The following is a 26,733-nucleotide window of genomic DNA, read 5'->3' on the forward strand; positions in this document are numbered from 1 at the left end:
TTTCGCAAAGCCATTCCAGTGGTATGAATGAGATTACTCATTTATTGCTAAATCATGGACAGCTTTGGACATTCAAATCCAACTCTTTAGGGGCTCAGCTGAGACTTTCCATTCTGTGAAGGACCCCCCAACTCCATTTGAATCGAATTAAAACCTGGGCGCCACAAGTCATTGTGTATTATACCTGAGCTGGTACAATTTCAATTTTAATGTGGTGTATTCTGCGTGTGTAGGCTCACGTACTTCTAAACTTATGCTCCCATTTATATTTGAGTTTTGCAATGGAGGGCACTTGCATATGTACCTGTTCTCTTGTTGTGAATTTGCATCTTGTTATTAGATCATAATGGTAAATGTGGCAATCTTCATTCTGATACTAAAAGTAAAGGATCAGAAGGAAAATGTAAACACTTTTGTATGTCATGCAGACTAAATTTTAATTAAAATGATCTAAATTACTCTGGAGCTTAATACAAAGCAGTGCATCTTGGTGCTAGTGGTATTAACAGTGAGTTACTGACTCTTCGAATATTATCTTCTACATTCCTCCCTCCCTTTCTCCATTGTTGGTGGATGTGTGTTCAGCTATCTAAACCGCATGACCTGGAATTTCCTTCCTAAATCTCTCTGCCTCCTCATCTCCTGCTCCTACTTTATATCTCTCCTTAAAACACAGCCCTGAGACAACTGAAGCCTCACTGTGCACTATTAGCAATATTTGTATTTCTTGCAGGTACTGGGTTGGATTCGAAATGGAGAATCCATGCTAAATGCAGGCCTCATCACTGCTAGCTCACTTCAGGAAGCTGAGCAGCTACAGCGTGAGCATGAGCAGTTCCAACATGCTATTGAGGTAAGGTAATTTCTAGCAATAATGTGCTGTTATTGCATGATGAAGAACTTAAATGTGTCTCAGAGCAATTTAGAGACTTCCCTCGTCAAATTCTGATACTTGCCTGTTCTAAAGCCATAGTTTGTTTCACACATGGTTTAAGATTATCTTTTTCTCAAAGTGTTGGCTCTGTCAAACAAAAAGAGAATAGTTAAGTTCTTAAAAATAACCGATTTGTTTTTGAGTCCGCATCTGAAAGTACACACTATGTGACTTCCAAACCAAAAGCATTCAGCTTAATACTCAGAATTGCCAGTCTTCAGTTCTCTTGAACCTGGAAAATTTTGTAGAAGTTAGCTAGGATTGTTATGGAGAAACAAACAAGCAAGCTGCTCCATGCCATAATGATGGAGATGGAGGTCATAGAAAAGTCCATCCACACTAAGCCCACACCCCCCCACCCAGCCAGGTAGGCAGGAGTTGGTGGTTATCTGCTCCATCACAAAGACAGTTTGCTACCACCTTTGTTTGTAGTTCAGCCATTCAAACCCTAAATTGTGCCTTTTCTACCTCCACATTTGACTACCCCAATGCACTCCCTATCAGTCTCTAATCTGTCTCTGTCCACACACTGCAGCTCATCCAAATCTCTGCTGATCCAACCTGCTGTTCACCAATTAGCCCTTTCCTCACTGACTTACATTAGCTTCCAGTTCACCAAGATCTCGTTTGAATTTTTGTTCTTGCTTTTAAATGGCCTTGCCTCTTTTTATTCTGTAATCTTCCCCCCTCCAAAATTGTTACCCTGACTCCAGCCTCTTGTAGATCCCCTCTCCTTCTGCCTCACCATGAGTGACTGTGCCTTCAATCACCTATGTCTCAGTTTCTGAATTTCCCCCCGAAACCACTTCAGCTTTCCCCTTTCTGCTCTCTTTTAAGATTCTCCTTAAGGCCCTTCTCTTTGATCTTTCACCACTTTTCTCAAATCTCTGTTTCTTGGCCTTGGTATCTGTGAAAGGTCATAGGACATGTAGAAGTATTCTGTAAATGTTGGTGAGCAGCGGGAAAGAAGATTATTGTGCAAAAATACCTCTGCCATGACAAGAATTATCCAATTAACAAGGTAATTTGCCTAATTCTCATTAGACAGCTGTTTTTCTACATTTATACGGTAGATATTTAAAATATTACCTGAAATCTAAGTTACGTATAAATTAATTCAACAAATTATATATTCCTGTTGGGAACTTGTGTGGCGATAAGTTAAACGATGGGACATCAGCATTTTAATAAGCGACTAAATTAGCTATTGTAGAAACTATTTTTAGAATAATTTAATTTAATAGAAAAGCTCTCAAAGATAAATAATAGTGGTTTGTGGATTGCAAGTTATTTTGTATTTTGATTTCTTCCCTTTTAGTCTCCTCATATCATATATATTATGACAGCTAAGACCTGGAAGAGCTAGCAGACCATTTCAAACTGCAGATCAGAGAATGCATGACTTCAGTTCCCCCACCCCCATTACTGTGAAGAAGCACATGATGACTGATGGGATTGCCAATACTGAGACCACCATGTGGCACTGTGGAGCACAGCATTCCTTCAGGGCCTGGATGTGCCTTGAAATGAGGGCAGCAAGTGGGAAATTATCAGAAATAATGTAGACATGCTATCACTCTTATAACTAACTTTCAAGGGTGCTAATACCAGGAGCAAATTTTGCTGTTTTTACTCAAGTAAATGGAGCTCCACTGATTCTATTTATTCATCAGTGGAATGCATTTGTTCACAGGATTCATACTGCTAAGGAGCTTTTTCTTGTTATCATAGTTTTTTTTTATTCATTCACGAGATGTGGGCTTCACTGGCTGGGCCAGTATTTATTGCCCATCCCTTGTGGCCCTTGAGAAGGTGTTGGTGAACTGCCTTTTTGAGCTGCTGCAGTCCATGTGGTGTAGGTACACCCACAGTGCTGTTAGGAAGTGAGTTCCAGGATTTTGAACCAGTGACAGTGAAGGAACGGCAATATATTTCCAAGTCAGGATGGTGACTGACTTGGTGGGCAACTTCCAAGTGGTGGTGTTCCCAACTATCTGCTGCCCTTGTCCTACTAGATGGTAGTGGTAGTGGTTGTGGGTTTGGAAGGTGCTGCCTATGGAGCCTTGGTGAAATGCTGCAGTGCATCTTGTAGATGGTACACACTGCAGCCACAGTGCGTCAGTGGTGGAGGGAGTGAATGTTTGTGGATGTGGTGTCTATCAAGCAGGCTGGTTTGTCCTGGTCAGTGTCAAGCTTCTTGAGTGTTGTGGGAGCTGCACTCATCCAGGCAACTGGAGAGTTTTCCATCACACTCCTGACTTGTGCCTTGTAGTTGGTGAATAGGCTCTGGGGAGTCAGGAGGTGAGTTACCCGTCGCAGGATTCCTAGCCTCTGACCTGCTCTTGTAGCCATAGTATTTGCATGGCTAGTCCAGTTCACTTTCAGGTCAATGGTAGCTCTCAGGATATCGATAGTGGAGGATTCAGTGATGGTAATGCCATTGAGTGTCATGGGGCGATGATTAGATTCTCTCTTGTTGGAGATGGTCATTGCCTGGCACTTGTGTGGCGTGAATGTTACTTGCCACTTGTCAACCCAAGCCTGGATGTTGTCCAGGTCTTGCTGCATTTGGACATGGACTGCTTCAGTACCTGAGGAGTCATGAATGGTGCTGAACATTTGTGCAATCATCAGTGAACATCCCCGCTTCTGGCCTTACGATGGAGGGAAGGTCATTGATGAAGCAGCTGAAGATGGTTGGGCCTAGGACACTACCCTGAGGAACTCCTGCAGTGGTGTCCTGGAGCTGAATTGACTGACCTCAACCACAACCATCTTCCTTTCTGCTAGGTATGATTCCAACCGGTGGAGAGTTTTCCCCCTGATTCCCATTGACTCCAGCTTTGCTAGGGCTCTTGATACCACATTCGGTCAAATGCTGCCTTGATGTCAAGGGCGGTCACTTTTACCTCACCTCAGGCGTTCAGCTCTTTTGTCCATGTTTGAACCAAGGTTGTAATGAGGTCAGGAGTTGAGTGGCCCTGGTGGAACCCAAACTGGGTTCCAGTGAGCAGGTTATTGCTAAACAAATGCTGCTTGATAGCACTGTTGATGACACCTTCCATAACTTTACTGGTGATCAAGAGTAGACTGATGGTGTGGTAATTGGCCAGGTTGGATTTGTCCTGCTTTTTGTGCACAAGACATACCTGGGCAATTTTCCACATAGCTGCTTAGATGCCAGTGTTGTAGCTGTACTGGAACAGCTTGGCTAGGGACACGGCAAGTTCTGGAGCAAAAGCCTTCACTACTATTGCAGGAATATTGTCAGGGCCCATAGCCTTTACACTATCCAGGGCCTTCAGCTGTTTCTTGATATCACATGGAGTGAATCGAATTGGCTGAAGACTGGCACCTGTGATGCTGGGGCCCTCTGGAGGAGGCCGAGATGGATCATTCACTTGGCACTTCTGGCTGAAGATTGTTGCGAATGTTTCAGCCTTATCTTTCGCACTGATGTGCTGGGCTCCCCATCATTGAGGATGGGGATATTTGTGAAGCCTCCTCTTCCAGTGAGTTGTTTAATTGTCTACCACCATTCACGACTGGATGTGGCAGGACTGCAGAACTTGGACCTGATCTGTTGGTTGTGGAATGACTTAGCTCTGTCTATTACTTGCTGCTTCTGCTGTTTGGCATGCAAGTAGTCCTGTGTTATCACTTCACCGTGTTCACTTTCCAAACCCACGACCACTACCATCTAGAAGGGCAAGGGCAGCAGATAGATGGGAACACCACCACCTGGATGTTCCCCTCCAAGTCACTCATCATCCTGACTTAGAAATATATCGCAGTTCCTCAACTATCGCTGGGTCAAAATCCTGGAACTCCCTTCCTAACAGCACTGTGGATGTACCTACACCGCATGGATTGCAGCGGTTCAAGAAGGCAGCTCACCACCACCTTCTCAAGGGCAACTAGGGATGGGCAATTAATGCTAGCCCAGCCAGCAAAGCTCACATCCTGTGAATGAATAAAAACAAAACACCTTATTTTTAGGTATGCCTGGTGCTGCTTCCTGCACTCTTCATTGAACCAGGGTTGATCTCCTGGCTTGGTGGTAATGGTAGAGTGGGAGTTATGCTGGGCCATTAGATTACAGGTTGTGTTCGAGTATAATTCTGCTACTGCTGATGGCCCACAGTGCCCCATGGATGCCCAATCTTGAGTTGCTAGATCTGTTGGAAATCTGTCTCATTTAGCACTGTGCGGTGGTCAGTTCTGCTGACACTGTCATGACAGATGCATCTGCGGCAGGCAGGTTGGTGAGGATGAGGTCAAGTGTGTTTTTCCCTCTTGTTGGTTCCCTCACCACCTGCCGCAGACCTGGTCTAGCAGCTATGTCCTTTAGAACTCAGCCAGCTCGGTCCGTAATGGTAATGAACGTTGATGTCCCCACCCGGAGTACATTCTGCGCCCTTGTTACCCTCAGTACATCCTCCAAGTGGTGCTCAGCACTGATTCATCAGCTGAGGGGGGGTGGTATATGGTAATCTGCAGGAGGTTTCCTCGCCCATGTTTGACCCGATGCCAGGACCTGGGGTCCGGAGTCGATGTTGAAGACTCCCAAGTCCGACTGACTGTATACCACTGCGCTGCTGCCTCTCACCAGCACGACAGACCTAGGGATGGTGATGGCGGTGTCTGGGACATTTTCTGTAAGATATGATTCCGTGAGGATGACAATGTCAGGCTGCTGCATGACTAGTCTGTGGGACAGCTCTCCCAATTACGACACTAGCTCCCAGATGTTAGTAAGGAGGACTTCGCAGGGTCGCCATTGTTATTTCCAATGCCTAGGTCCATTCATGCCTTTTTTGAGACTTTGTAGCAGTTTGATATAACTGAGTGGCTTGCTTGGCCATTTCAGAGTCAAGCATTGCTGTGGGTCTGGAGTCATATGTAGACCAGGTAAGGACAGCAGATTTCCTTCCCTAAAGGGCATTGGTGAACCAGATGGGTTTTTACTACAATCAACAATGGTTGCATGGTTATCATTAGATTTTTATTGAATTCAAATTCCACCATCTGCCATGGTGAGGTTCGAACCCCAGACCATTACCCTGGGTCTTTGGATTACCAGTCCAGCGATAATACCACTACACCATCGCCTCCCCTCATTTCTCTCCTGATGCTATAGTACTGAAAGCAGTACAAATATATTGGCTATGTAATAGGAATAATCACACACTTACATAGAATACACGGCAAAGAAACTAGTTGACACCCAACTGGCCCATATTGGTGATTATGTTCATATGACCCTTGTCTCACCCTATTTCAGCTCATCCTTTCAAAATATTATTTTATTCCTTTCTCCCTCGTGTTTATCTGGATACCCCTTAAATGCAACTGTGCTGTTCGGACCAACTACTCTGCAATAGCAAATTCATATTCCAACCACCCTATGGGTTAGAATGATCAAGAGGAGGATATTTATTAACAGCAGAGAAACCTTAAATATTGAATTCCATTTTAACTCTGGTAGACATGTGCCTATAACAAAAGAGAAATATAAATATTTTGCACAATAAATTTAATTGATTGTAGTGCAGTGGCTAGATTGTGGATTCTTCGAAGGAAATCAGAGTCAAGGACTTATTAAATGAGTTAGCTGATGATCTTTTCTCTGGAATGTTTTGTTCTTATTTATTCTGTACCTGGTTCAAGCTCTCTTTTAAGAACATTGGTTGTAATTCAATGAACAGCTCAGGTTGCTGAATATTGAGAGGAGTACAAACAAGCTATTTTTGTTTCAGTAATGTACATCTGCTGCTGGTGTTTGGGAGACTAAACTGGTTGGTGGTCATAGCAACTGATAGTTTAATTCTCTGTAGCTGTGGGAACGCTTGTTAACAGCTTGGATGAGGAGACCTGGAAGTTGGCGTTATCCACACCACAGGAGCCTTCACATTTCCCTAGTTTTTTTCTTCCCATCCTTTTTCTCATGTTTTCCACAGTGCACACCTGGCTGAGGGAAGCAGACCAGTGGCCTACTATAAGATTTCTGCTGATGCATGTTTTGATCTCTGAGCTAGGAGGTGAATTTCAGCATCATTTGATGACTTGCCTCCTGATATTTGCCTGTTGTCTTGTTTACTTTACACCTTTATCCAACTTACAACTGAAATCAGGAACTCATTGACTTATTATCTAGGGAATAGTGGGAAATGGTCAATTGGTTCTCAAGCTTTCAGATAAAAAGCGATAGAATTCTGGCATCAGCTGCTAAAAACTGGCAATACAATGTGGAAACTACTGGATAAGCATTTTGTTTTCAGTTCCATCTGACAACAGCCTGACTCTCCCCCTCCCCATACTGACTAATCTCATCAACCTGTACTTTTTTGAACTACAGCTGAACAAACTGAACATTGCATTTTGCCAATCTTGAGGACCAAAGAGCCATGTGGCCCCTTGGCTCCTCTAATGTGCTTATCACCAAGATATTCAAATTAATTTGTGACTGTTAATAACTAAAATCTGTCACTTGCAATGGATCTGACAACTCTAACAATTGTAAAAGGACGTGCATTTTGAAAGGGATAAAGTTGCTGAATTTTAACCATTTTTAAATTGCTAGTAACCACTTAAAAATACATTAATCAAATTTGATGTGTTGGATTTTCTTTGTATTCGTACTTGGAAGCATTTAAAAGATTGCTTGCATTGTGTCAAATTTTCTCCAAACTGGAAGCTGTGCCTTTGATTATTTAAAAGCATGTCTGCAACATACTAGCTATAATATCTCAAAAATAACAACACCCACCTATTTGTATACTACCTATCACAAAATAGAATGTCCCAAGGTGCTTTGCAGGAGCATTATAAAACAAAATATAGCAGGGGTTTGAAAGCAAGGATGTGAATTTTAAAATCAAGACGTTACCTGATTGGGAGTCTAACTGGCAGGCCCCATTGAGAGAGTAATTAGCAAAGCATATGGGATTTTGGGCTTCATAAATGGAGGTATTGACTACAAAAGCAGTTAAGTTATGGTGAACCTTTATAAGGCTCTGGTTTGGCTATAACTGGAGTATTGCGTCGAGTACCACACTTTAGAAAGGATGTGAGGGTCCTTGAGAGGGTGCAGAGGAAATTTACCAGAATGTTTCCAGGGATGAGGGATTTTAGCTGCAAGTTAGAGAAGCTGGGGGGGTTCTCCTCGGAGCAGAAAAAATTGAGGGGAGAATTGATAGAGGTGTACTGGATTATGGCAGGTTTACACATGGTAGGCAAAGAAAACATGTTCCAATCATCTGATGGTACAAAGTCTACGGACTTAGATTCAGGTTTTGGACAAGAGATGCAGAGAGGATTTAAGGAAGAACTTTTTTTACATAGCAAGCAGTAATAACCTGTAACTCGTTGCCCACAAGGTGACGAAGCAGCGACAGTCAGTGATTTTAAAAGGAAATCGGTTGGGTACTTGAAGGAAATATGGTTGCATGGCTATGGGGATTGAGCAGGGGAATGCTCTATAGAGAGCTGGCATAGGCTTGATGGGCCAAATGGCATCCATCTGTGCCATAATGACGCTATGACTGTATAAGCACAGAGATGAATGGTGAACAGGACATACTGTGAATTAAGGCAAGGGTAGCAGAGTTTTGGATGAGCCCAGTTTACAACGAATAGAATATGGGAGACCAGCCAGGATCGCATTGGAATAATCAAATCCAGAGGTAACAAAGGCATGAATGAGGGCTTCAGTAGCAGATGAGCTGAGATGAGGCAAAGTTGGTGATGTTACGGATGTCGAAATATTAATATTAATTATTGATGGTGCAAATATGTGTCAGAAGCTCATCCAGGGTCAAATATGACACCAAGATTGTGAACAGACAGACAGGTTTAGCCTTAGATTTTTTGATCAACAAGGCAGTTGAGGCTTATGGGGGGCAGACAAGAAAGTGAAATTGAGGCCACAATCTGATCAGCCATAATTTTATCAAATGGCGAAGCAGGCTCGAGGGGCCGAATGGGATATTCCTGCTCCTAATTCTTGTGTTCTTGCGTTGAATGAGAGGAGTGGAGTTGGTAATGAAGGAATGGAGTTTGGAGCCAGGACCGAAAACAATGGCTTCAGCCTTCCGAATATTTAATTGGAGGAAATTTCTGTTCATCCAGTGCAGGATGGCCAGATAAGCAGTCTGATAATTTAGCAATAATGCAGGAGTTGAAAATTTGATGATAAACACCTGAGAATGCAGAAATGAAAGGGGGCATGATGTTAGAGTGGAGTAAAGAGGATAGTAGTAAGAAAAAGAGTAGAAGTACAATTGGAGTGATAGGTTCAGGTCTGGAGCAGCAGCTGAAACATGTGCCGAAATGGATTAAAGGAAAACTCAAGTTACATCAGTCTGGTTTGGTAAGCATTTTGATTTGTAAAAACCTGATAGTAAATGGGAAATAGATAAGAGGAAGGAGTCCAGAGTAAAGGCCAGATAATGATGATGTAGATAGGGTGGAGCATCAATGAACTGTTGCCTGAGTTTGGAGACAGGTGTAGTGTGTGAAGTCCAGAAGCATTAAAGTAATTAATAAGGTGCATTTAAACAGCAAATTTTGCTTGAATAATTATATTGATGAGTCCTACTTGCACAAAAAAGTTAATGGATGTTTGAAATTATTTCTGACATTCCTATCATTTCTTTGTAATAGAAAACCCATCAAAGTGCACTTCAAGTGCAGCAGAAAGCAGAAGGCATGCTGCAGGCCAATCACTATGATATGGAAATGATTCGGGAATGCGCAGAGAAGGTGGCTTCCAATTGGCAACAGCTCATGCTAAAGATGGAAGATCGTTTGAAACTTGTCAATGCCTCCGTTGCATTCTACAAAACCTCTGAACAGGTAAACAAATAATTCTGAAAGCCTGTAAAATGGGTGTTTTGTCTTGACTCATTTTCATTGCATGGCTACATTGTGCAAGTAATAATGATACAAAGTCCTTCATTAATTGGGTACTTCAGCAAGCTAGCACATTGCCCAATGAGTAGGGCAAAAGTAAAAAGTGAGGCTGAATGATACGGACATGCATAAAATAGAATAAACATGTGATTCATAACAAATCTACTTTGCAACATAGGGCAGGATTTTACATTGTGTGGGCGGGCTCACACCCGTCCCAATCGGGCATAAAATAGTGCATGATAACATTGGACATGCGCCTCGATGTCATCGCGCACTCGTGCGATATTTCAGTCGGTGGATACAAGCGAGAGTCGGCAGCGCCCGCTGACAATTAAGAGGCCTATTAAGGCCTTTAATCAATTAATTTAAACCTATTTTTCGCTGCTAGCCCAACCTTACAGTTAGCGGGTGGATGAATTGGCCAGGCAGCCTTTTGATTTTTTGGCAAACCTCATCCATGGTACATAATCCAATTAAATAAAAAATAAATATAAATAATTGGGCAGAATTTTTATTTTGCTAATGTTATTGTGAGTGAGTCCCATGTCGGGACATTTTTTTCAGATTTTAAAAATCTTTATTTTAGATTTTATAATTGTTCAGCTCCCCGAGGCAGCTCCCTGCCTTCAGGGAGCTTTCAGTGCGCGCTCCCCCGCGCATGCGCAGACTTCTGTGCTCACGCTTCTCCGGCCACACTCCCCCCCACCCACCCACCCACCCCAGCAGTGCTGGGCTTCTCAGCGCACCTGTCATGCTGGCTGGCTATTAATTGGCCAGCCAGTGTGAAATCGCGGGCGGCGGACCGCCCCGGCCCTGCCCAGAAGAACAAGAGTGATGCTTTCTTTTAGCTGCAGTACGGTAAAATGCTTGGACATGTTTAGCCACGTTGAAATAGACCTTAAAAAAAGGAATAAGTATGACTAATTAAAATGTAAACCATAACTCGGATCTACTTCATTACTTTGGTAAGTTGCTTTGGATTGATAGCACAGGTTAAGTTTTCGTGGAGTTTGATATTGTTGTTGAGCTTCCAGTCCCAGAACTCTCCCCCCACCCACTCTCCCACACACGCTGCCCCCCCCTTCACCCCAGAATTTATTGTTTGTTTCAGAAGGAGATCAAAGGATATATCTGATCACTGTCACCCCACGGATCTTCTAGAAACTAGAGCAAGGGCAAAAATGCTCAAGAAATAATCATTTGTCCACTGTCCATTTTTATTGTGGAGGAAGGGGAAGGGCAGACCACCAAAATAAATGAAAATTACCACATTTAACTAGTAGTCATGGGTGACTTGTCGAACAAAACTAAAACTGCTTTTGGCTCTTGATTAAATTGCAAACGAGACTGCTTTAAAAATATCACTGATGCCATAGTGCTAATTTGAATAAGCTGCAGAAGCACATTTTTATCTGTTTATACTGTGATTATCTGTGTATTATATAATTAATGAGGCAATTCCATTATTCTCTGGATGATTGTGGATCCATATATGTAATCTATGAAGCAAATTATGAGTGTGTTTATTACAAGTAAATAAACAATTGGGGAACAGGTTCCAAAACAGTATGGAAAAGCTCATAAAGCAAAAACTACGGATGTTGGAAACCTAAAGTAAAAACAGAAAATACTGGAAATGCTTAACAGGTCAGCAGCATCTGTGGAGAGAGAGTTAATGGGAGGAACCTTGTATTGCGTTGAATCACCTGATGTCGGGACCAGAAGTGTGCAGGGTTTCCATTCAGAGGTGGAATGACTGGCCACGTGAAGGCCAGCCGATTATATACCGAGTTGAGGGGCTTGGCTAATCATGCTGCAGGAGCGAGCATGAGGTCAACCTGCCATTACCTCACTGGGATGAAGTTCCAGATGCCATATTTAAAAGACATCTGGACAGGCATCCACTCCCTGCAATCCAACAGCATCAGTCCGACTGTGTAAGTGGATGTTTTGAAAGTTCAACCGCTGCTGCAAACGCTTGATTTGACTCCCCCACCCCGCCCCATTTCTCAGAAAGCTGCAACTGCTGTTGCAACCACCTACTGTTCTTTATTAATGTTTCAGTGCAGAGAACGAGTGGCCCCGTGGTTTAACGATGCCTCGCTGCAGGTTCTCCTTCAGGCTGCCCAGGAATGGCAGGACGTCCTGTTTTCTAACAATGGCAGCAGGAGACCTCCTGCCTGACTAAGGCAGCCTGGACAGAGATTGCAGTGGCAGTGGGGTCTGCAAATGAAACTGGGTCAAATGGGTCAATGACCTCCTGTGCTTCACAAGAGTAGGTGGCACAGTGTAGTCACTGCAAAGTGGCACTCATGATGGCACCAAACAATGTAAATATGCGAGTGATGAGGTATCAAGGCAGGAGTTTGTGTTCCAGGCCTCAACACCAGATGGAATATGTGGATTGAATGTGTGGGAGCCAGTTGTAGGAGGGTGCATGTGTGGAACACTTACTAGGGAAGCAAAATTAGCTGTCATAGGCCTGCAAGCTCTTAAAGGGGTTTGCTGTTATTGAGATGATACTCAATCCTGTCTGCCTGCAGGACAATGTTCAGAGTGCTTGACCCCTGACATCTGCATACTGACGCCTACAGAGGAGGAGGTGGGTGAACTGACCAGGGAACAGGGAGAACGCTCAGTTACAGAGGATGTTGAGGCCAGAGTATCAGGCCAACCGAATGAGGATGCCTCCAATCTGATGTCGAGAACTGGGCATATGGGAGGCACGTGTGGCTCTGCTCTGGGAAATGGGATTGTGCATTACCTCAAGCTAATTCTTTGTATCCTCCAATAGAGGTCCGTGCAGTCAGCAGATATATTGCCCACAATCCAGAACACCAGAATACCACCTCTGAGGATAATGACACGGAATATTTAGAGGATGCTCTATCACGTTGTTCCCCTGCACCCTCCACCAGTGCAGAGACAGTCACCTCAGTGGGAATACTTCTGTAAATTAGCTTGGGATCACAACATGGTGAACACATCACAGGCACATTGCAGCAGTTAATGGAGGATTTGACAGCGGAGATCTCTGACAATTAGAGGACTGAAGACCAGACCCATGCTGAGCCCCACACTGATGACATGCCTCTGGAAATGGCTGCAAGAAACATGCTGGAGATGCAGTAATAGGCAGGGTAATATCAGGCAGAGATGCCAGATGCCACTATGCGCAGCCTTGAGTGAATGGGGGAGGAATCTATCCAAGTCATGAGTTCTGTCATGGCACCAGCATATGAGCGTGTGGCTCCCTCCATGGAGAGGTTGGCGACTGCCATAGAGAGCCAATTCCAACAGAGAACACTGAACAGCTCCTGGATATGTGCGGGAACTTGCATTCTGTCACTCTGGCCATGGACTCCATACACTATTGGCTAGACAAGAGGGGGGGCGAAGCACCTCGACTTCCCTCCAGGTTCCCCTTCTCCTCCTGGAGTCAGAAAATGCCATTGTGTACCAAAGAGTGGCAGCAAGCAGCCTTGGGACCATCGTTTCAGGGCGCTCCAAGGATGAATTGCCACTTCTCCTCCTCCAGTGCCTCCAGTAGGTGAGGCCAACGAGGATGCACCTGTGCAAGAGATCCTCAGCAGACCAGAACCCTCTAGGCCTCGGACCACCAGAGGACAGCTGCCAGGGTCATGTCAGGCAACAGAGAATAGCACTGGGCCAGCTGCCTCCACCTCAACTGTGGATGTCAGGGTCGCAACAAGGCATAGTGCTAAGAAAAATAAGCAAAAAAGCCTCCAATGGCACAAAGGTGGCACAGGTGCCCAATCATTCTGTGACGTTATAGGTTTATGATTAAATGTATACAAACAAAGAACTAAGAAAAGTACAGCACAAAAACGGGCCCTTCGGCCCTCCAAGCCTGCGCCGATCACATTGCCTGTCAAACTAAAACATTTTGCACTTCCAAGGTCTGTATCCCTTTATTCCCATCCTATTCATGAACTTGTCAAGCTGCCTCTTAAACACCACTATTGTACCTGCTTCCACCACCTCCCCTGGCAGCGAATTCCAGAAACTCACTACCCTCTGCGTAAAAAAACTTGCCCCGCACATCTCCTCTAAAGCTTTCTCCTCTCACCTTAAATCTATGTCCCCTAGTAATTGACTCTTCCACCCTAGGAAAAAGCTTCTGACTATCTACTCTGTCCTGGCCACTCATAATTTTGTAAACTTCTATCAAGTCGCCCCTCAATCTCTGTCGCTCTAGTGAGAACAATCCGAGTTTCTCCAACCTCTCCTCATAGCTAATAACCTCCAGACCAAGCAGCATCCTGGTAAACCTCCTCTGCACCCTCTCCAATGCCTCCATATCCTTCTGGTAATGTGGCAACCAGAATTGCACGCAGTATTCGAAGTGTGGCCTAACCAAGGTTCTATAAAGCTGCAGCATGACTTCCCAGCTTTTATACTCAATACCCCTGCCGATGAAGGCAAGCATGCCATATGCCTTCCTGACTACCTTATCCACCTGCGTTGCCACTTTCAGTGACCTATGGACCTGTACACCCAGATCCCTCTGCCCGTCGATGCACTTAAGGGTTCTGCCATTTACTGTATAATTCCTACCTGTGTTAGACCTTTCAAAATGCATTACCTCGCATTTGTCCGGATTAAACTCCATCTGCCACTTCTCCACCCAAGTCTCCAACCGATCTATATCCTGTTGTATCCTTTGACAATCCTCTTCACTATCTGCAACTCCTCCAACCTTAGTGTCGTCTGCAAACTTACTAATTAGCCCAGTTACATTTTCCTCCAAATCATTTACGTATACTACAAACAGCAAAGGTTCCAGCACTGATCCCTGCAGAACACCACTAGTCACAGCTCTCCATTCAGAAAAGCACCCTTCCACTGCTACCCTCTGTCTTCTATGACCAAGCCAATTCTGTATCCACCTTGCCAGCTCACCTCTGATACCTTGCGACTTTACCTTCTGTACCAGCCTGCCATGGGGGACCTTGTCAAAGGCCTTACTGAAATCCATGTAGATAACATCCACTGCCCTTGCATCGTCGATCATCTTTGTCATTTCCTCGAAAAACTCGATCAAGTTAGTGAGACACGACCTCCCCTTCACAAAACCATGCTGCCTCTCACTAATATGTCCATTTGCTTCCAAATGGTAGTAAATCCTGTCACGAAGAATCTTCTCCGATAATTTCCCTACCACTGACGTAAGGCTCACCGGCCTGTAATTTCCTGGATTATCCCTGTTACCCTTCTTAAACAATGGAGCAACATTGGCCATTCTCCAGTCCTTTGGGACCTCACCCGTAGCCAGTGAGGATACAAGGATTTCTGTCAAGGCCCCAGTTCTGCGGAAGGGTCATGAAGACTCGAAACGTTAACTGATTTCTTCTCCACCGATGCTGCCAGACCTGCTGAGTTTTTCCAGGTAATTCTGTTTTTGTTTTGGATTTCCAGCATCCGCAGTAGCTTTTAGCTTTTTGTTTTAATCTCCTCCCTTGCCTCCCTCAGTACTCTGGGGTAGATCCCATCTGGCCCTGGGGACTTATCCACCTTAATATTCTTCAAGACACCTAACACCTCTTTTTTGATCTCAACATGATCCAGGCTATCTACACACTCTTCCCTAGACAAATCAACCGCTAAGTCCTTCTCTTGGTGAATACTGATGAGAAGTACTCATTTAGTATCTCTCCCATTTCTTCTGGCTCCACACACAGATTCCCACCTCTGTCCCTGAGTGGGCCTACCCTTTCCCTGGCTACCCTCTTGCTTTTTACATATGTATAAAAGGCCTTGGGATTTTCCTTAATCCTGGTTGCCAATGACTTTTCATGACCCCTTTTAGCCCTCCTGACTCCTTGCTTAAGTTTCTTCCTACTTTCTTTATATTCTCCACGGGTTTCATCTGTTCCCAGCCTTCTAGCCCTTTTCTTTTTGACTAATCTCACAATATCCTTCGTTATCCAAGGTTCCTGAAACTTGCCATGCTTATCCTTCATCCTAGCAGGAACATGCCGGTCCTGAATTCTTATCAACTGACGTTTGAAAGCCCCCCACACGTCAGTTGTTGATTTGCCTTCAAACATCCGCCTCCAGTCTAGATTCCTCAGTTCCTGCCTAATATTGTTATAATTAGCCTTCCCCCAATTAAGCACCTTAACCCGAGGACTCGTTTTGAGTACTTTATTTGTATGCTCAATTGTTATGTTGGGCTTTTAAGGACTTGGCGCTTCATTGAAACTCAGTGAAGGCTGGGGCTATGGACACACTATTTATTGTTGAGCCTTGGAGGTATTGACAATTCTGAGCTTCTTGACAAATGGTGGTTCCTATGTTTGTCAACCCTGCTGGCAAGCCAGCGTATGTTGCTCAGCCCTTTATCACCATTCAGAAGCTGTTGCCCCAGCAGCATCTGCAGCTGAGAAAATCCATATTTTGCAGTTGAGCGTGTAGAGTCCAAAGCCAGGCCTTGCCAGGATTGGAGCATGTGTGACTGAGTCATTGGTGACTCTCTCCAAGTCGGAAGTGTGTGAGGCTTTGGTGAGACCACGTGTATGGGCTTTTTCATGCCACGGGCCTGAAGCCTTTTCCCTTCTTGGTGTCAGAGGTTATGGGCTGGTAGTTTGGTTGGAGGAAGTGTTCTGCATGTGGTGGCACTTACACAATAACATTTCCTGAGATGGAAATCAATAGATCTCATTGGGACATCATTGTTGCTGAAATCGGGATGCAGTAAGGCTATCACAGGCCTGTCTGGTGCGTCGTTCCATGGCCCTGGCATCTGCATCTGAAGAAGTACCTTACATCACCTCATGGTCTTCTGATTCTGTCCCTTCATCCTCACCTGAGGCTGAAACTGTCTCTTCCATCTCCAGTCTGGCAATTCCTCACCCCTTTGCTGCTTGAGGTTGGGTATGGCGCAGCAGACCACAATGATTCATGTACTGCTGTGCTTTGCATGAGCGGTCCAAACAATGGAGCCTCATCTTCTGGCAGTCCAATATTCTGCTCTATTGGTGCCCTTGTTGAGGCTTGGGCAGCATCATTACCCCTTCTCTGCTGCGCTTTGGAGGCTCCACACAGGTGTCATGAGCCAAATCTTATGTGGCTATCCCCTTTCACCCAGGAGTCACCCCTGGAGTGCACAGGCATTCCAGGGAGCAAACAGCTGTGGCACCTGAGTGACTGAGAATGTACAAGTGTACAAATGTACATGAGCTCCCTGGGAAGCAAGTGCACACCTGCAGGATTCGTTTTCGGTGGGTCACAAAATAGCTGCACATTGATGGAATGAAACCCCTTTTGTTTTATGAATGCTGCTGTCAGTTCCCAGGGGGCTCTGAGCTCCACATGTGCAATCAATTGCCCCTAATACTTGTGGAAATCCAACTATTGTACTGAATCCAACAGCTCTGGCTATTTGCCAGAGATGCCACATATGTCCCAGGTGGGGTCCTGGAACAACTCAGTGGCATAGAAATTCAAGATGGCGGTGACTTTTAAGGCTACCGGCATATGATTGCTTCCCATTGCATGGGAAGTAGGTCTTCCTGCAGGAGTTCACATGGGTGAATGACTGACTGCTATGACATCTCTCCTCTTCTGCCACAACATAAAAAAGCACTGGGTGCAGGAGACCCACCCTCCCTTTCACATGCAGACAGCTATGCCCTGACCTGCCTCGACAGCTGCCATCTGAGCTCAATGCAACAACTCAGGCCTCTCTCCCCTGGTCCAGCAAAGTTCCCGATACAAGAAAGCAGTTCCTGTCAGGAAGACTACATTGCCTGCTACGCGCCACCTTTAACTAGTTGTGAATCTGAAGCCACGTGTTTCTCATTTGCTGCCAACTTAATTGCAAAGTACAATATGACCTGGTGAACACATGTTTTAATGAGCATGGATTTTGTGCTAATGCATTAAAAATAAGTTCCATTTACTTACCAAAGGGAACCACCTTTAATCCGCTGCCAACTTAATTCCCAACTTTCATCCCGTCGTCGGGAAGCTGACATTTGCCTCCTGCACAATTAAGCACCCCAACCCACCTTGTTTTCCGTTCCCGTGAGCTTCACTGGATTCAGCTCGATGTTTCAGGTCAATGACCTTTTGCAAGAAGGAATGCCTGAATTGATCCAAAGCTAGGAGTCTTAATTCTTGAATTTTCTCTCATAGAATTCTCTCCTAAAAATTGTTGACTTTCAAATTTATTCTTTTAATCAACATTTTCCGTCTTTTTTTATGCTCTACCCTCTTCTCCTAAAGTATTAATTTCTCACTGAATTATTGTTCCATGAGTGTCATATACCCTCTAATAGCTCTTCCAAGTAATTATTCAAGTTGAAGCTTTAGTGTGTAAAACAAAAACAGAATTACCTGGAAAAACTTTTTTCAAAAGATTTTCCAGGTAATTCTGTTTTTGTTTTTGTTTAGGATTTCCAGCATCCGCAATTTTTTGTTTTTATCTTTAGTGTGTATTTAGACAGGCTTTATTGAGTGAACAACCCTGTCCTCATATGACGTTCACACGCACTTGCACAAATACACATTTCTAAGGGATTGCCCAATCCTGATTGGGAACTGGAACTCTCTATTTTACATGAATTTTATGCACCCTTGTTCTGTTTATGTGCCTGTGATCACCATAGATTTTCATGGCTGGCAACAAGCAAGGAGTTGCCAAATATTTCTAGAGTTAGAACTGATGCATTTTTTTTAACCTAACAGGTGGAGATTTGTGATTGAACTAATTTATCCAATATCCCCAGTGTGGTAAAGAGGGAGCTAGCTCCAAATATCTATTTTTCTGGTTTAGTATGTATAGTTGGATTCTTAGCAGTCTTTATTCCTCTCCGCAGATGCTGTCAGACCTGCTGAGTTTTTCCAGCTATTTTTATTTTTGCTTATGCACTTTTGGTTTTGTTTCTTGCTGATATTGCGACAGCATAGTAAACATTGATAATCGTTAGCAATTTGGCCTGCTGATTGGTCAGCCTTATGCCTTAGTTACATGTTGGTGTGGAGGTGAGTATGCAATTCTGTTCCCAATTGGTTCTAGGGAGACTTGAATAAAAACTAGCAGGATTGCTTCTTTAGATTTAGCTCTGAGAATGCCCAGATCCAGAACCTCAGAAGCCAAGCTGCAGAAAAATTTGAACTTTAATCTTTTTAATGTATGACCGTTGCTGGGTTGAAGATGAAAATATTCTTTAACATGACACCTGATGTGAACTGTTAAGTCTTATTTTGTGCTTCTGATGGAGTAAAATATTAACTTTGGGGCCTACGGAAATATCAACTGTGGCCAAGATGTAAAATTATGTTTTCTTTTTGTTTAATGTGAAGCCAAAATAACACAGTACTATTCATGTTAAGAACAAAATTTATTTTTAACATAAGCGATATCAGTAAGTTAGATAAATATCCGTAAAATGCCTTTCACTTATCGTGGATTACAGGCACAGTATTTTTATTGTTGTTGCTGTCAGCCTCCAGTGAAAGACTTTAATTGAATTAGCAGCTGTTTATTTGGTTTTTGTGCAAAGGTCTGCAGTGTTCTGGAGAGTCTGGAGCAGGAGTACAAACGGGAAGAGGACTGGTGTGGAGGAATTGATAAGCTTGGTCCAAATTCAGAGTGTGATCACGTGACACCCATGATCAGCAAGCATCTAGAACAAAAGGAAGCCTTTCTCAAAGTAAGTGGAAACACAAGTGTCCATTTGTTCACTATTAGTCATTTCCAAGTAGACATTCACCAGCTGAAGGAGAATGTGTGATTCTGCCAGCAACTCGTAAACATGTAAAAGATAGCAGATACAATATTCAATACTTATACATACAAGGCAGCTCCACTTCCAGCTTTAAAGTGGGTATTCCAAAATTAGTGTTATTTTTCAGAAATGAGTGACACAGGTGGGGAAGAGGCTTTTATAATTTTTTTTACACTGAATTAAACGACTTAAGTTTCAGCATATTTATGAGTTAAAAGAATCATTAAAAACTGATTTTTTTTTGCCCAAATTTTCCTCTTCCTTGTGGATAACAAGATACGTGCGCAGTGCACTAATTACATGATTATACATGTTGAGTAGTGACATCATGTATACGGAGCTGGTTCAGACTAACTTTGTTACACTCACGTGGAAAGCTCAAATAAGATGTATTAAATAATGTCACAGTATATATACATACCTGCGCATGTGCAGAGGTTCTTTGAATATCAAAGGATGCGAAATCATACAATTTTGTGCAAAGTAGCCCATTGTACACAGAGTACATCTACCTATAGCATAAATCTATGTTCTGATGAGCTTGGTTTTGACATGGTAGACTGATATAGGACAGGGTCAGCGTTTCATAACATAACCTGGCGTTGAGGATTCTGCATCAGCATAAGATTTTATATCGGTAGCCACATAATATTATTTAACAGACCACCACCAGAATAGACCTTGGTGGAGCTAGTACAGCTAAATGCAATTTAACAGTTCTGTGTTAGCTATAGTCCACAAAGGACCATAGGCATCTCCCTCCATTAGATGGAAACAATTGGTTATGTAGATTGAGGGACACGACTCCACATCAAGCATGGGGCAAGGCAAGGGGGCAGGCCTCCATAAAGTACTACAGCCGGTATAGGGGTTGAACCTGTGTTGCTAGTGTCATTCTGCACCACATTCTATTCAACTTGCCAATCCCAACCCTCCAAGGACAGGTCTATTCTCACAAACATTTAAGTATTTCTAGGTGGGCAGCAGGTGTAAGGAGCTCCTTGAATACACCACCATTTAACCATAAAATATGTGTACTATCCTTCTGACCAGAACATGGATAAAAAGTTTTAGCAGTGGCTGCTTCTCTCTCTACAAACCAAATTCAAAAGTGCAATGCCCTGTCCATTCAAGCCCTTGTTCTCATACCCAGTTTCCAGATACTACCAGCAGCTGTTGCTTCAAATCTCAGAGTTGCCTCATCAATCAAAAAATGGACATCTGTTTTCAGCATATTGGAAGGATCTAAAAATAGCAGCCTATGTTGTACCAGTCACCTTATTCTGCTCGATGCCCACTTTAGCAAGGAAGGATGCTCTGTACCATATCTGTTGACAACTGAATCCATTTCCCTGTGTGAGAAGTTTTGGTAAAGACCCCCTACTTGCCTTGAGACTGGCTCCTCTTCCATGGTATTGGGAATGAGTATTTTAGATCATCCCTTGAATTTTATTAATACTGTTAATTTTTGATAATTTGTAATCAAATGCCATGTGAGCATAAATCGTTTAAAGTGGTTAGATATCTTTATATGGGGACAAGAGTAAAATTGTGCTTGAGTGCAAGATTTGAGCTAAACAAGTGACATTTACTTTCTATGTTTAATTTTAGTTAACCTTTTCTTATAGGCCTGCACTTTAGCAAGGAGGAATGCTGATGTTTTCCTGAAGTATCTCCATAGAAACAGTGTCAACATGCCAGGAATGATGAGTCATGTCAAAGCACCTGAACAGCAAGTAAAAAGTAAGACCTTGTTACTGCAGACAGAAAACTAGGGCTTTATCATAGAATCACAGAACAAGGCCATTTGATCCATCATGCCTCAGCTGGCTCTTAAACAGAACTGTTGTGTCTAGTCCCTCACATCCATTTTTTGTTTATAACCCTGTAAGTTCCTCATTCTTAAATATCTGCCTCTCAACTGCCTTCTGGAATTATGGAATCATCATCTACCATCTTTTTAGATAGAATGGTCCAGATTCCACCAACTATGAGTAAAAACATTTCTGCTATTCTCCCCTCTAGATCTTATGAATATGTGACCTCATAACTTAAGGCTCCCATCCATGGGAACATTGTTAAACCCCCTCTGTACCTTTTCTAAGGCCTTTACATCTTTTCTTAAGTGTGGTGCTCAGAATAGTCCACTGTATTCCAGCAGAGGCCTAACCAGTGATTTATAAAGTTCTAGTACGACCTTTTGCTTTTGATATTCTACCCCTCTCTGTAAACTCAAGTAACCCATCTACTTTTTGAAACACCTTATTTATGAAATTGCCATGTCATCTTTAAGGATTTGCCTACATGAACGTGATGGTCTCTCTACTCATCTAGACTTATGAAAATTGTGCCATTTATAGTATTTTTTTTTGATATTAGACCTCCCAAAGTGCTTCAATTCATACTTCTCTGTATTGAATTTTACCTGCCATACTTCTGACTGTCTCACCATCCTATCCATGTCACCTTGGAGCCCAAAACTATCGTAATCACTGTCTATTACCTTGTCAAGTTTCATATCATCTGCACACTTTATAATACTGCTTTCTGTTTACATTGTTTATAAAAAGTGGAAATAATAGACCCAAAACTGACTCTCAGGGGATACCACTGCAATCCACTTATTGTCTGAAAAACTTACATTCACCACCACTGTCACTTGGCAAATTTTGTAACCATACCGCCACTTTCCTCTTAAATCCCCGAGTGTCCATCTTCTTTAAAAAACCTCTTATGTGGCACTTTGTCTTCCAAAAGTCTATATGTACATTTACTACACTATCTTGATCAGAATTCAAACAAGTTAGTCATACATAGTTTTTCTTTAACAAATCCATGTTGACTTTCTTTAGTTAGCCTGTACTTTTCAAAATGAAAGTTTAATTTATCCCTGATAATGGTTTACATAACTTCTCTAGCACTGGTTTGCCTCTCTCTTTTCTTCAATAGTGGTAGGGGGTAACATATTAACCTGGATAGAAGATTGGCTGGCTGGCAGAAAACAGAGTATGCATAAATGGGTCTTTGTCTGATTGGCAGGATGTGATGAGTGGAGGCTTGCTCGGGCCTCAACTTTTTACAATTTACATCAATGACTTAGGTGAGGGGAGCGAAGGCATGGTAGCTAAATTTGCAGATGGCACAAAGATAGGTAGGAAAGTATGTTGTGAAGAAGACACAAGGAGTTTGCAGACAGGTATAGATAGGTTGAGAGAGTGGGCAAAAATTTGGCAGATGTGGTATAATATGGGAAAATGTGAAGATGTTCACTTTGGCAGGAAGAATAAAAAAGCAGGGTATTACTTAAGCAGAGAATGACTACAGAATTCTGAGTTGCAGAGGGATCTATGTATTCTTGTGCATGAGTCACAAAAAGTTAGTGTGCAGGTACAGCACGTAATCAAGAAGGCTAATGGAATGCTATCCTTTATTACGAGAGGAATTAAACATAAAAAAAGGATGTTGTACAGGGCATTGGTGAGGCCACACCTGGAATACTGTGTGCAGTTTTGATCTCTTTATTTAAGGAAGGATGTAAATGCATTGGAGGCAGTTCAGTGGAGGTTTACTAGATTGTTACCTGGAATGAGCTGGTTGTCTTATGAGGAGTTGGACATGCTGGGCTTGTTCTCAGTGGAGCTTAGAAGAGTGATGGATGACTTGACTGAAGTATATAAGATCCTGAATGGTCTTGACAAGGTGGATGTGGAAAGGGTGTTTCCTGTTGTGGGTGAGTCCAGAACTAGGGGGGCACTGTTTTAAAATTAGGGCTCGCCCTTATGGGACAGAGATTAGAATTTTTTTCTCTGAGGGCTGAGAGACTTTGGAACTCTCTGCCTCAGAAGGCATTGGAGGCAGGGTCACTGAATATTTTTAAGGCAGAGGCAGATAGATTCTTATTAGGCAAGGGAATCAAAAGTTATCGGGGGTAGATGGGAATGTGGAATTTGAAACACAAACAGATCAGCCATGATCTTATTGAATGGTGAAGCAATTTCAAGGGGTCGATTGGCCCCCGACTTCTATTTAGTATGTAACATTAGCAACCCTTCAGCCCTCTGGCACTACTCAAAAATCAATGAGGGTTTAAAGATTGTGATCAGTGCCTCTGCATCATTGGAATCATACAGTGGTTACAGCACAGAATGAGGCCATTCAGCTCATTGAGTCCATATCCATTCTCTGCAACAGCAACTCAGTTGGACCTACTTCCCTGCCCTCTCCCCATAGCCCTGTAATTGTTTTCTCTTTGGGTGCGTATCCAGTCCCATTTTGAAAGCCATGATTAAATTTGCCATCACCACAAGCTCAGGCAGTGCATTCCAAGATCCTAACCACTTGCTGCATAAAATTTTTCTCATGTCACCATTGCTGCTTTTGCCAATCACCTTAAATTGGTGTCCTTTGGCTCTCGAGCCTTCTGCCAATGGGAACAGTTTCTCTCTATCTATTCTGGCTAGACCACTGTAATTTTCTAACAAATTTCCAACAAATCTCCTCTCAACATTCTCTTTTCTAAAGAGAACAACCCCAGCTTCTCCATTCCGTCCAGATAACTGAAGTCCATCATCCCTGGAATCATTCTCGTAAATCTTCTCCGTACCATCTCTAAAACCTTCACAAAGTGCGGTGCTCAGAATTGGACACACTATTCCAGTTGAGGCTAAATGAGTGTTTTATAAATGTTCATACTTCCTTGCTTTTGCCACTCTATCCATCTGTAAAGCACAGGACCCCATAAGCCTTTTTAAACAGTTCATCAACCTGCTGTGCCATCTTCAAAGATTTATACCACATTTACCTAAATATTTCTCTGTTCTTGCACCCCATTTAGAATGGTAAAAATGTATTTCATATTGCTTGGCCTCATTCTTCCCAACAAAATGTATCACTTCACACTTCTCTGCATTAAATTTCATCTGACTTGATCAAATGACTTAAAAACAATTTGTCTTTTACAAATCTGTTCTGGCTTTCCTTAACTAATCCACAATTGTCCAATTGACTGTCCATTTTGTACCAGATTGTCATTTGTAAAAGCTTTCCTACTACTAAGTTTAGAACTGTTTTGCCCGTGATTGCTGGGTTTATCATTCCACCGTTGTTTGCAAATCTCTACCCCTCTGGCACCATATCTGTATCTAAGGAGGATTGGAAGATTATGGCCAGTACCTCCTACACTTTTCCACCCTTACTTCCATCAGCATCCTCCATTGAATCCCACCTATTCCTGGTGACTTATCAACTTTCAGTAAAGCCAGCCTTCCTAATATCTCTTCATTAATTTTTAGTCCATCCAGTATCTCAACTATCTCCTCTTTCAACTATGACTTTGACTGCATCTTCTTCCTTGGTAAAAACAAATGCAAAGTACACATTTAGTACCTCAGCCATGCCCAGTGCCTCCATGCATAGATCTCTTTTTGGGTCCCTAATCGACTACATCCCTCCTCTTACGACCTTTTTACTACTTATATGCATTTAGAAGACTTTTGGATTCTTGTTTATGTTAGCTGCCAGCCTCTTCTCAGACTTTCTCTTTGCCTCTCATTTCCTTTTTCACCTCTACTCTGAACTTTCTATATTCAGCCTAGTTCTCACTTAAATTATCAGCCATACACTTTTTTCAACTTCATTTTACTCTCTAGCTTTATCATATCCCGGGAGCTTTGGTTGCCCCAATTATCCCACTCATGGGAATTTACCGCGACTGTCCCTGAAACATCTTTTTAAAGCCAACCCATTGTTCCCTTGCAGTTTTGTCTGCCAATCTTTGATTCTAATGTACCTGGGTCAGATCTGTTTTCATATTACTGGAATTTGCCCCCCTCCAATTAAATATTTTTACTCAAGATTGCTCCTTATTCTTGTACTTAGCTAAGCTAAATTATGATCATTGTTCCCTAAATTTTTCCTTCCTGACTCTTGATCCAATTGACCCATCTCATTCCTCAGAACCAGATCCAACAATGCCTCATTCCTCATTGGGCCAGAAACCTACTGATGAAGAAAATTCTCCTGAACATACTTCAAAACTCTTCCCCCTTTTCTGCCTTTTACACAATTACAATCCCTGCCTATATTTGGATGATTAAAGTCCCCCATTATTACTACTATATAGTTTTGCATCTCTCTGTAACTTGCTTGCCAGTTTGCTCCTCTATATGTTTTCCACTATTTGGTGAGCTATTGAATACACCCAGCAGAAGCTATTCCACCTCGATCAGGTGCCTTAACAACTTTCAGTAATGCTAATCATTTTAACTTGCCTTCTCTATCTATTACTATACTGTGCATAGCTTCCCTCTGTTCTTTTAGTGTAACCTTTACATCATCCACTTCCTTTGTGAAGACAGTTGCCAAGTGCTTATTGAATACCTTAGCCACATCTTTTGTATCTACATGAAGATTTTCTTTGGATCCTCAATGCCCCAATTTTTCCCCAGCTAACTGCTTACGCTTTATATGTTTATAAAACATTATTGGGTTCAATTTAATGTTGCTTACTAATCTTTTCTCAATATCTCTCTTCGTCTCCTGTATTAACTTCTTCACCCCAATCCTGTACTTTGCATACTCTTCCTGGTTATTAACTGAATCCTTCACCTGCTTTTTATCATAAGATTCCTTTCTCTGTTCTATTATAACTGTTATTTCCTTTGTCATTCAGGGCATAATAACTTTCAATGTCCTACTTTTCCCTTCAAAGGAATCTGCCTAGTTTGTACCTGATCTTCCTTTTCCCTGAATACCCTCCATTGCTCCATTATTGCTTTACCCTGCAATCACCTTTTCCCATCTACCTGTGCCAGATCCCTCCTTAAATCACCGGAATTCATACACACCCAGTTGAACATTTTCCCCTTTGTTTTTTGTTTGGTCTCTTTTCCTAATTAAAATGCTTTAAAACGAATTATGTTGTGGTCACTGTTAGCTAAGTGATTTCCTTCTGTATCACACACCACTTGCCCTACTTCATTTCCCAGAACCAGATGCAACACTGCTTCCTTCCTCGTGGAACGGAGACATTGGATATTAAAATTCTCCTGTGTGCATATTAAAAATTAAAAATATTAAAAGTTCCTCTCCTTCCCCTCATTAACACTATGCTTTTCCCAACTTATATTT

The 26,733-nt window shown here is 42.7% G+C and overlaps 1 protein-coding gene across 4 annotated transcripts in view; it reads left to right on the forward strand.

Annotated features, from left to right (window-relative positions):
- LOC144678972 (triple functional domain protein) overlaps positions 1–26,733 on the forward strand; it is a 663,567-nt gene that overhangs the window by 363,563 nt on the left and 273,271 nt on the right. For all 4 annotated transcript variants that reach the window (XM_078539119.1, XM_078539117.1, XM_078539118.1 and 1 more), the window contains 4 exons: positions 734–853; positions 9,599–9,790; positions 19,381–19,530; positions 21,234–21,348. In XM_078539119.1, the coding sequence (XP_078395245.1) occupies positions 734–853; positions 9,599–9,790; positions 19,381–19,530; positions 21,234–21,348 (577 nt within the window). The remainder of the gene's footprint in view (positions 1–733; positions 854–9,598; positions 9,791–19,380; positions 19,531–21,233; positions 21,349–26,733) is intronic.

Source organism: Cetorhinus maximus, chromosome 3, assembly GCF_964194155.1.
Source record: "Cetorhinus maximus chromosome 3, sCetMax3.hap1.1, whole genome shotgun sequence".
Lineage (NCBI taxonomy): Eukaryota > Metazoa > Chordata > Chondrichthyes > Lamniformes > Cetorhinidae > Cetorhinus > Cetorhinus maximus.